The sequence below is a fragment of the Panthera leo genome, chromosome E3, assembly GCF_018350215.1.
Source record: "Panthera leo isolate Ple1 chromosome E3, P.leo_Ple1_pat1.1, whole genome shotgun sequence".
NCBI lineage: Eukaryota > Metazoa > Chordata > Mammalia > Carnivora > Felidae > Panthera > Panthera leo.
Genome location: NC_056694.1, coordinates 10,817,259 through 10,828,874, shown reverse-complemented (window position 1 = coordinate 10,828,874; position 11,616 = coordinate 10,817,259). Strand labels below are relative to the sequence as shown.

The 11,616-nt window shown below is 54.4% G+C and overlaps 1 protein-coding gene across 8 annotated transcripts in view; it reads right to left on the bottom strand.

Moving 5' to 3' along the window:
* Nucleotides 1–8,223: 8,223 nt before the first annotated feature.
* GTF2I (general transcription factor IIi) overlaps nucleotides 8,224–11,616 on the bottom strand; it is a 109,366-nt gene continuing 105,973 nt past the window's right edge. For all 8 annotated transcript variants that reach the window (XM_042922187.1, XM_042922191.1, XM_042922189.1 and 5 more), the window contains 4 exons: nucleotides 11,469–11,510; nucleotides 10,623–10,664; nucleotides 10,070–10,145; nucleotides 8,224–9,365 (listed from right to left, as the gene is read on the bottom strand). In XM_042922187.1, the coding sequence (XP_042778121.1) occupies nucleotides 10,087–10,145; nucleotides 10,623–10,664; nucleotides 11,469–11,510 (143 nt within the window). In that variant the 3' untranslated portion in view covers nucleotides 8,224–9,365; nucleotides 10,070–10,086. The remainder of the gene's footprint in view (nucleotides 9,366–10,069; nucleotides 10,146–10,622; nucleotides 10,665–11,468; nucleotides 11,511–11,616) is intronic.

Below are 11,616 nucleotides of genomic sequence, written 5' to 3'. Positions count from 1 at the left end.
GGGCCAGAAAGAGGAAGTCACTTCGGGGGGCAGGGCAGGAGGGGGCAGGGAGGGCGCAGAGGAGCCTCTGCTTCTCCTTTCAGTTTCTGGGATCCCTCAGACTCCCCTGGCGGGGACGTGAGGGGCCACACGCAGGCGTGTCCTCCCCTCCCCCACCCCGTGGTCTACGGGCCCCACAGTTTGGGGGGGGGGGTGCCCACCCCCCACCCCTGTCTCTGGCTAACCCCAGGCCCCGCCACACCGGCCTCTCTGCTGCCCCTGGGACACCCCAAGCTGCTCCCGCCCCGGGGCCTGTGCCCTCGGAGCGCCCCCCCCACCCCCGGGACCATCTCCCGCATCTCTGGAAGTCCCTCCCTCGTCCCTTCGGGTTTCTGCTCAAAAGGCACCGCCTCCAAGAGGCCTTTCTTGATATGTTCACGCGAAACAGCAAAACTTCATGCTTCCCCACCCCGCTTGCCTGTTTTTATTCAGATGGACGTATTACGGAGCTCGTGTTTTTACAATGTCTCTCTTTACCGCAATGCGGGCCCCGGGAGAGCAAGGGCTTGGCCGCACCCCCCAGGCTGGAGACCCGCTGGCCGCGCCGCTTGGGGACCGTGTCCGTGGGAGGGCGCGCGGGCGTCAGGTGCACGCCGGCAGGTGTGTGTAACTGAGCCAGTGGCGGTGGGGACGGGCTTGGAGTGAGGCTTGCGTTCAACTCCGATCAAATCCGGGCGCCCGTGGGGCTGAGTCGGTTAGGAGTCCGATTCCGGCTCAGGTCATGATCTCACGTTTCAGTTCGTGAGTTTGAACCTTGCTACCTTGCTACGGGCCCCACGCTGACAGTGCGCAGCCTGCTTGGGGTTCTCTCTCTCTCAATCTCTCTCTCTCTGGTCCTCCCCCACTCGTTCTTTCTCTCAAAACAAACTAAAAATTAAAAAAACAAAAAAACCTGATCAAATGGATCCTCAAGGCTGCCTCAGTTTTCTCCTGAGATGGGACCATGGTCTCCGCCAGGAGGGGATTTGGATTTGGGGTGAAGAGGTGAGCAGGAAGTGGCTGGGGGTCTCCCACTGGCACCTAGGAGCCTAGGACGGACATGAGGGCCTGGGAGGCTTAGAGGTTATGGGGCTGGTCCAAGGTCACCGGGCAGGTGGCCCAGTCTGGCTGCAGGCTCAGGGTGGAGGGGCCAGTTTGTGTCCCAGACGCGTGATTCCAAGGCTGTGAGACCATGGCAAAGGCCACCAGCACTCTGAGAGCCACGGGTCCCCCTGGACTACTGGGGGGTGAGGGTAGCCTCTGGCAGAGGGGAGCCAGAACAGGCCCTTTTGTGTCTGTTACCACGACTGGTCAGATTGGTGGTTGGATGTTCTTGGTTTTATCCCAGCGTGGGAGCCATGGGGCGCCTGCATGGCTCAGTCGGTTGAACGACTGACTCTTGGTTTTGGCTCAGGTCATGATCTCACGGTTCCTGAGTTCAAGCCCCTTGTGGGGCAGCTCGGAGCCTGCTTGGGATTCTCTCTCTCTCCCTCTCCCTGCCCCTCCCCTGCTCTCTCTCTCTCTCTCTCTCTCTCAAAATGAATAAACTTCAAAAAACAAAGAAGGGCAGGGGCCACGCTCTCTGCTCTGAGATTTGGTTGGCACGTACCCTGTGGTCACGGGGAGGTCACCAGCCCTGGGTGTTGCCGGCCCTGCAGGGCCTTTCTCTGTTATGTATCTAGAATCTTCCCACACAGGATGACACAGTGCTCAGCAACGAGAAGGAACGGCCACACACCACATGGGCGAGGAAACTTCTAGGCACGCGGTGCAGGGAGATAGGGCACAGAGCACACCTTGGCTGCAGGGGGCCCTCACCAGTCTGCATAGTGTTGGATGGCAGGGTGACCTCTGGGGTGGGGGTGGGAGTGGGGGTGGCAGCCGGAAGGGAGCAGGAGGCGGCAGCTGGGTGCCCTTTCCTGGTGAGGCTACGTCTGAGGGCGCCACTCGCTTTCTGAAAACCAACCCAGCCGGGGGCCCAGGGGCCACGGGACTGTGCACCGCCCTTTTCTGAGGGTCTGTTGTGCTTGGATGAAAATCTGCAAATGAGGAATCGATTGAGGTCCCGCGCAGGGCCCTCTGGCCCTTTAGGCACCACACAGACACCCCGCTCGCCTCTGGCCGGCCCTGTCCCACCAGGGGCTGCCCCGCGGTCCCCGGAGACAGCAGCCTCGCTCACCTGGGCGCAGAAGGGGAAGAGGGGAAGTCAGGGGCTTTGCTGCAAGCAGGACCTCCTGAGCGCCGGTCGCTTCCTGCCCTTCCTCCCGCAGTCACTCCACTCTTGCACAACTGGCCGGCCGGGCTGCCCTGTCCCGCAGACACCAGCCACAGCTGTCAGCTGCCACCTTCCTTTCCACTTCCCTCCTGCGGCCTCCCCGTACTTCCTCACTTGGCACCGGCAGGCAGCACGAAGAGACCAGAAATCCTGCTGTCCCTGGCAGTGGCCTCTGTGGCTCAGCGGGCTCAAAGCCTTTGTGAGGCTGAGACAGGACTCACGTGCGTGGGTGGAAAAAGCAAGAGATCAAAGTGTTTTAAAAAGGTGTTTGGGGGGGCGCCAGGGCGGCTCGGTCGGTTAAGTGTCCATTGGGCTCTTGATTTCGGCTCAGGTCACGATCTCAAGGTTCATGAGTTCGAGCCCCCAATAGGGCTCTGTGCTGTCAGCATGGAGCCTGCTTGGGATTCTCTCTCTCCGCCCTTCCCCTGCTCACACACTCTCTCTCAAAATAAATAAATAAACTAAAAATAAACAAATAAATAAAGGGAATGAACAAAGAAGGAGATGATGGATGGATAAAAGGTGGGTTTTTTTTGGGGGGAGATACAAAAATTTTAAAAAGCGTTTAAAACTTTTATTGTGAAAGTATACAGAAAACTGTAGAAAATGGAGTTTAATGATTATCAAGTCATAACTATCACAAAATAGATGTCTCACTACCTGTTGGCTGGGGATCACAACAATACCCCAGAGGACCTCCCCACCTCCCCTTGGTGGCTGGGTCAGGAATGCTTTTTCATAAACACCTCACATAAACAGCCTCACGACGAGGCTGTCAGGTGGATACTGTTATTTCCCCCACCTTATAGGTGGGGAAACCGAGGCACAGAGCGGTAAATAGGTTGCTGTGGCTAGCAAGGGAAGCGCTGGGATTTGAACACGGGTAGTCTGGACCCCAGGCCCACGCAGCCAACCACTAGGCTCCCCTGCCCTGCCCTCGAATGTGAGTGAATGATGATGGACGTTAACGGGATTCACGACGGAAGAGTCAGCCTGTGTGAACACTGCAGAGAGGGAGACTCTCAAATCGGGCCAGCCTGGGAGGGCAGAGCTTTGCTTCCATGCTTGAGGGTCTTGGCCTCTTTCCAGGTGCCACCTTCTCCACCCCCAGGCCTCCCCCAGATGGGCTGGACTGGCCAGTTCCTCAACCAGGAAATCCCCAAGGCTGGGCCAACAGAGACAGGCTGAGTGGAGAGGGGTTTGGAATAAGAGCCTGAGGTCCAGGCAGTGCCCTCCGGGATCCTGTGTTGAGAGGGATTCTAGGGCTTTCCAGGATTGGAACAAATCAGCCATCATTTTGAGGTGGTTCTTTCCCAAGTGTAACGCAGAGCCCTCCTTGGTGGAGAAAAGCCTGGATCAGCAGCCTGATGAGCCCTGGGCCAGCCCTCAGCACCAGTTCTCTTCTGGTGCCTGCACTGGCAGGGTGGGGCACTGAGTCACCACTGACCGGTAGGCAGACAAACCACTTGGGAGGGTACAGTGGCCGTGAAGGGCAAGGCTCTAATGGCACGCAGGTGTCTCTGTGCAGAAATGCAGGTTGCTGGAGGTCTGCTTCCCAAGGGAACGCAAGTCTTCATTTCTCGGCCAACCTGGGCCAGAAATGGGTTCTGGCTGGGCCGGGGACGGACCTCATCGGCAGAGAGCCAGGTGCCTGCACCCGGGACACATCTGAGTCCCACCCCTGGGAATTTCTTCTCCCCTTGGCCTAAGGATTCTGGAGTGAAGGCTCAGACCCCGCCAAGGGAGGACGCGTGCATGCCAACCGCCGGCCGTGGGCACGGTGGACTCACACCCACTTGCTTGGGACTCAGACGCCTTCACTTCTAGTTCGGAGCCCTTGGCAAGGTAACTTAGTTGTTTCACCTGGAAGATGGAGCTAACAGCTGCAGATTTCGCAGGCCGTGTTCTGGATCACATGAGGCTCAAGTGCTTAGCTTGGCAAATGACTCTCATCAAAGTGCTGTGCAGGACCAGCCCGGGGTGCAGGGGTGGGAGAGGTCTACTCTGCCAGTTTGGGTGTGTGGGGGGGGGGGGGCGCTTCTCACTGTTGCAACTGGGACTTGAACGAGGGCAGGGCCGAATGAGTGGCAGCGGGCAGGTGAGAGGCTCAGACCCCTGGACTGGCTCTCATTCTGCTGGGAGTGGTCACCCGAGGCTGGGACAGAGGCTTTCCCTTCAAGGTCAGGCGGAGGACAGAAACCAAGACCGTGGGCTTCAGCTTGGGGCTGTCCCCACTGCACTGCAGCTCTCTGGCAGAGCTCCGGACACGCAGCGGCCTGGCAGATCCGATGGATGGAGTATGGCGAGCCCTCCAGGGCTTGGCCTTGTGCCTGCCCCCCTCCACACCCCAAACCCACTGCCTGGCTGACACTTCCTTGCTGACTGGGCCCAGATGTGTCATGCGGTGCGAGTTATTTAAAGCTCGTTGACCACAGAGGATAAATCCAGCAGCAAGCTGCCACCGCGGGGGGTTCGCGATTTGCTTGAGCTTCAAGCTCATTCCAGTAGCGAGGCAATCGCGCCTCCAGGTGCAGTCACCAGGGCTGAGCTGCCGCGTGCATATCTGTCCGGGCCTGGGAGCGGGAAGCCGGCTGGCGGTGTGGCGTCCGCGACTTGCCAGGGGCTCAGTACCTCTGCCATCCCCAAGGGGATACGGGACACTAAGGACGCACGGGTGTGGAGTGAGGGGACGGCCACCTGCAGACAGGTGGGGCACACAGGTGTGAAGCGACCGCTCACGCCATCCTGCAGCACACGGTCTCGCGCCACTGGTCCCTTCTGAAGGCCAATAAGCCAACACTTGCTATGGCTTCGTGACCACACTCCGACCCTGCATTTTTGGAGCCCCTCACCCGTTATCTCTTATGAAGGATTTTTCCTAGAGGCTCTACACTGCTCACTATAAGGAAGAGGACGATTTTGGTCTGAGTTCAATAGATCCTCTCAGGGTCGATCTAGGCCTTCTTACAGCCTGTGACATCTCAGCTTCTGGAAGGCGGTCCTGTATTCTCTGCCTCTGGTTGGGTCTATCCAGTGGTTTTTATTGAAAGGATTGGGGACCTCTCCTACCAGGTCCCCTTGAGCATCGTCAAGGGCATGGTCCTTGATAAGGGTCATTACTGCTTTAGCGAACTTGAGGTTTAAATGAGCAGAGACCACACATGAAGTGGACACTACAAAATGTCCCCCAACCACCTGATCTCGCTTCTGAGAAGGAAACCCGGCAGGAAACCCCTTTACAAACGGGTGTACAAATGGGTGTTATGTCATCGCCAGCTTTCAACTTTGCGGGCACTTCCTTAAAATAAAACCACAAGGTATGCCTGGCTTGGGGGTGAGGTGGGGTGGGGCAGCAGGGGGAGGTAAGGTGATATACAAAACCATTGTTGACCAGACTAAAGAAGCTGGGGGAAAACCGAGTCTATGCGCCTTTGTTTTGTATTTAACCCAGTTCTTGGTGGGGAGAAAGCCCCTCTGGGGCAGCTAAGCTAGGTCCACCCACTGTGCTTGTCAACTGGCCCCCAGGCCCCAGGCTGAGACCCCTAGGTATACGTGGTTTCATAACCAGCCACAAGCTTTCTCCTTTGAGCTAAGAAGGTTGGCAGCCGTGGGGCAAACCCCTCACCTACTAGAGTAAGAGAGTCCAGACTGCAGAGGTTAGGAAAACAACTTCGGCGGGGGGGGGGTCGGGTCGGTCTCAACAGAAGGACGAACAGCCCCTGACTCACAGGCCGGAAAAGCCAAGCAAGAGCTGCTATGCTAAAGAGAGCAGCCTACAGGTCACCTCAGTTCCTGAAACCCTGCTCCATTCTTTGCCCCCATCCTAGGGAAACCAAGGCGTCCCTGGGGGAGAGCACGTCTTCCAAACACACGCGTGTCCAGAAACTGGGGCTTCCATTTAGGAGAGCTACCCATGGGTGGGTGGCAATTCCCTACCCACTAAAGGTTAAGTCAACCAAGTCCCTTGAATTTCTTTAGACCAGGGCTTGTGGTGTTTAGTGGAAACTGGAAAGGCCAGGTCAGTCTTCCTCTCCCAGATTTTTTTCCCTTCCCGACACACCTTTCTGGTCTTTGGTGGTGGTGATGGTGGGGAAGAAACAAGGCACCAAGGTTGCTCCGAATAACAGACCTACTTCAAAGGGAACCAGCTGCCTGCTGCGGAAAGCAGTGCTGTGGAACATCGCAGGCTACAGATCTGGGCTCAAGTCCCATCCGTCTGTCAGTCTCAGGGGAAGACTGGGGCGGCGGGGCGGGGGGCGCGACTCAAGTCTTCACTTCCTCATCCGCAAACTCTGAAAGCGACCTCGGCAAGGCGCAAGAGCACACTCAATACCCCTAACCTCCCCTCGGGAACCAGAGGTCTGGAGAGGTCTCTTCTGACGCACTGCCTGCCAGGAAGGACCATCCTGCATACGCTCAGCAGCCGCGTCTGGGTCGGCCGGGCAAATGCACAGATCCCTCCTGACACGTTCCCTTCCAGCTTCGGCGGGGGCCCTTCCCCTCAGCCCCACCCTCTGTGGAGAATCTTCGTTCTCCCCTCCCTCCACCGAAGATCCACAGCTGGGAGAGGGGGTTTGCGCTGAGCCCGACTCCGTGGATGGGATCTAAAGCGTACAATCCCGGCACGGACACATTTCTTGGCTTTTACGGTTCTCCCGAAGGAAGGTTCCTCGAGTAACAACTGTCCAGAAGTGGAGCTTGGATTTGGTCACAAAGCCCACCTTCCCCGTCGCTCCACTTCCCAGAAGGATTGTGTTTAACCAGCACTCACGGAATAAGGAGGCTGTTTTCGGAAATACTAACTGACAAGGCCTGAGCTGTGTTTTTCAGTTCAGTCCTCACTGATCCACCAGAGATCTCGGGGGCAGGTTTCACCCCCACTCCCTCGCAGAGCCACACTGTGTACCTGTGGTCTCATTTACATACACACTGCTGACTCGTGAACACCGAGCAGAGGCTTCGTCTCCCGGCCTTCCTGGGTGCCCCCCACCCCCGTCCATGGACAAGCCCCAGGGCCCCTGCAGGAAGGAGGCAATTGGGGAAGGCGGTCGCCTGGCCAGGAAGCACGGCTGCTCTGAGGCTACGGGACCGCGGGACGCAGGGGCCTAGGGCAACCGGACGCCTGGCCCCACACACAGGCTCTTCCAGCAGGATGGGACGGGAGCACTCCTGGCTGCGGGGAGCTCGTTCAGTTCGGAGGGGAGGTGGAATGGGGCGGGCAGCATTCCTCAAGCCTGTAACAAGTCAGGACGACGGCGGAGCGCAGATTCTGTGCTGTCTGCCAGGAGACCAGGAACAGAAACCGATCCACGGGGCAGATGCGAAACGAAAAAGGAAAAGCTTTCCGACAACATACAAAAATAAAAAATTTGCGTGTGCCAGATTTGTTGCTCTTGCACTGAAGGGTTAAACAGATCTCCTTGCTGAGTGTGATCCCACAAAATGGTTAAAAAAAAAAAAAAAAGTGTTAGGTGTAAGCCTCCGCTCTTTTAAAAGCCGCCCGTGGAGGGGCAGGTTCTTAAGCAGCTGGGGGGGGGGCAAGGGGGGGGGGCGTCGTGGGCGAGGGCGGCAGGGCCGCCCGAGCTTTTGGAGACGGCTTCACAGGAATCACGAGGCCCTCTTCCGTAGCAGCTGTCACCGCGGTGTCGGGAGGCTAGCGACCAGGGTGCTCGTTCTGCCTTCCCCGAGAGCACCCGCGGAGAGAACAGAAAGTCCCCAGAGTGCATGTGCTGCAGGGTTCTGTCGCAGGAGGAGCTCCGGCTGGAGCGGCCCGGGGAGGGGACGGGGGGCGGCCCCAGCACCGCCCCGAAGGGCAGAGTCGGGGGCTCCCCGGAACGGCGCCCTCCTAGCCCTCGCCCTGCACGCCGCCTACCGCCGAACCACCCGGGTTCCCCAGACAGAACCACGAAAACACCTGCGAGAGCAATGAGTTAGTGTGTGAAAGGCATGGATGGATTTTATTTATTACCCTATATCTACAATTTAATTTGAGGTAAAATATAAGCAACACATAAAAATGCCTATTTCTGCTACCATGTAATATAATTCTCCATCGTGAATATTGTGATAAAGCTAATGGAAACTCTATGCCGTCACGTACTCTAGCTTCTTATAGCTGGTATTTTACAACTCTCATTGTCTGTGAAATCCCAACACACGTACGATTCTCCCACGAAGGGCGCAGGACTCTCAGAGGGCGCAGAATCAGCTCGTGGGCCCCTCCCTCCCCACGCTGGAGCCTCAGTGCTACACGTCGAGATCTAAAATGGCGAAGGCAATGGAAACGCGTGGGGCCTGACCCAGGCGGGAGCGGCGTTCCGAGGAGACCCACACCGCCACAGGTCACAGGGCGGTGAGGCTTTAGTGTCTCGGAGCTCGCCCCGACACTCATACCTGATCTTCAGCTTCTGGAACACCAGGCGTTTTATTCGGACGAGAAGTCAGGGTGGGAGAGCTTCCGAGGCTCCGTCTGTAAGCCACACGCCGACATGCTAACCTCTCGCTGGCTGTTAGGCGATCCGGATGGTGGTTTTTTTAATTATGATAAAAAAACATATGAACCATGATAGATAGCTTAGGAAAAGGTTTAGTCAAATATACAGATACTAGCTGTTCACTCAGTCGTCAAGGAGAGCCGTGAACAAAAGGATCATTTAAATGATTTCTCAAATAGAAAAAACCTAAAAGGACTGTCACAGGTGCTTTCTTCACTGCAGGAGCTGAGATGTTCCCGGAGGAGAGATCTTCACTTGATTGGAAAACAAAACACCACAGCTGAAGGCTCTGTTGCTGCGTAAAAAATCTGATGAGATTCATCCCTGCCATTTTCCCTGTCGTTTTTCCAGCATTGCTGTAAAATCCTTATAATACATTCCAAAGTAAACCAGCCATTCCAAATCTACAGTCACTCTGCTCTTTAATTCAATTCACAGAACTGCTGAAAAAGTAGACATTTCTATCTAAAAGTAGAAAAAAAGGTTTGTATAGAAGGTATTTCTGTTATACAAGTATATTACACAGCTCGGGGCAGTAACAGGTCCGAAAAGCTCTTCTCACCCACTGATACTTTAAGCTAAAACAGAAGAGAAAACAAACAAGCGAGAGCACGGGTTAATCTGATTACAAGACTTTCACATCCGCAGATAGCACAACTCAATCAGCACCCAAGTCCATGAACTGACAGTATTAAAAAAAAAAAAAAGCCCTCAGGCACACCTCAGAGCCCACTGCCGCGAAGCTACACCCTCCGACCAGCGCGTCTACATTCAACAGCTGGGGCCTGGGGAGGAGCGACGGGACGGGAGCGGAGGTGGCTGACTCCCGGCATAGGGCTCCGCTCCTGTTAACAACCGGGCCAAGTTCAGGAAGTCTGAACAGCAGGTTCAGGGTTGTAAGTAAATTATGCGAGCTGCAAAATGGATTGAGCAGCTTGGCCAGACTCTGCAAACACCATTATTGTGATTGGGGAAAAAGCCAGCGTGGTGATACGGATTCAGAGTGAACTCCAATGGAGAGGATAAGATCTACCCTACAGATCAGAAACAAAACATTTTTCTTTTAGGGCAAAGCGCTTTTACGTCTTTGGCTCAAAGGCAGATATTGATCTAAGGAAAATCTTTCTGCTTGATCTTCTAACTCAAACCATCCGGTAGGGCTTACACTTGGACCTCATTATGGCCGAAGCAGGGAAAACACAGCATTAGATTATGAGCATGCGGGGGAGGGGGAAGTTCAGACGAACACTAGAGGGCATCCCAGACACAGATGCTGATTTACCCTAGGAGGGAAGAGGTCTACCACGTAGGGTCTGGTTCTTGCTTGATCTGAGAGTTTCCGTCAGTCTCCTTTATTTCTATCAAGAAAACCAAAAGGGAACTGATAAATTACACTACGAATGCAAATGTGTATAATTATAAACCCACTCAGATCAAACTATGTGCTAAAATGACTTATCAAGAATTGTAAAGATACTAAAGATAACATTTTCAGAGACAGTGTTTCCCTAACAGTTCTTAATTGTGCCACTTAAGTGTTCACAGTAACAAGCATCTTCTTATGTATCTATTTAAAAATCTACGTTAGAAAGTAGTTATTCCACTGGCTCAGAATTCATTTCGAGTCATTTGGAGAAAACGGAGCAGAAGAACCATGAGTCATCGCCAACACGCCATTTCTGGGCAAAAACGACACATCCAATTCACCCAGAAACAAAAGAAAACCCAAGCACACAGTTCTAGTGAGACGGCTCGAACACCACCGTCAATCCCTTGTCCTAAGAGCGCTCCTGGGGGACTTCAGTCTTGGACCACCGGCTGCCCTACCCTTTTACCTTCTGTTGCAGGGCCCTCCAACTGGCTTGGCTCAGCGGATTCTGCAGAGAAACACATCAAGATTTGCTGTAACGCTGTTTTAACATTGCTGTGTCTCACTTATCTACAAGGGCCCAGAGGAAGCCAGGAGAAAGCCCTCCACACACCGCACACCAAGCGCAAGTCGCAGATGAAACAGCAGCCACGGCTTCTTGGGATTAAACACACGTGTCTCACGTGTCTCAACTGGTGTCTCAACTGGTCTAACAAAAGTCTCCTTTTTCGGACATTTCAGTTTCCTCACGCAACCCAAGTCTTCAATAACAATTGTAGTTTCACCTAGTTCTAACATGAGGGAACAAGTTCCTTTTTCACGTCCTTTTCCCCTTTTCTGTGGGTTCCCCTTTAATGAAAGCCTTTTTTTGGTTTCAGTGAACCACAGTAGCAGGCTTCAACGCTGGTTTCTAAGGAATGTTTAAAGCCACAATACACGCATTTCCACCCGGCACAATCCGGCTGGTGACCAGCAATGGAAATGAATGGCACCAACGGTGAAGTCTAGACAAGCTTCGCCCTCAGAAATTGCACTGCACACGCTTGGCCTTGGGGTTCCTGACCTCCTTCCCAGCTGACGGGGGCACTGGAGTCAAATGGCATATGCCCCACACTTCTCAGTTGGGACCCAGAGCTCGAGCACATACAGGCTTCCAAACACGGGAGTCAAAGACAAAGTCTAAGTGTGAGTGTGTAAATGACTTTCCCTAAAGTCAGGCGAATGTTATTAGCAAGTGAGTCCCCACAATTTTATGTGGTCCATTTTATCACAAAAGCAGGAACAATTCTATGTTTTACCCCACTTAATTTACCTTGTATCACTGGGCCTTCTGACTCACTCTGATCGACCAACTCTGAAAATAAAGTAGATTGATTTGAACAATAACTTAATGCATGCTGTTACAATGGAAAAGCATTTGTACATACATTCTCAATTTGGATGCTCCAACTTGGCCACAA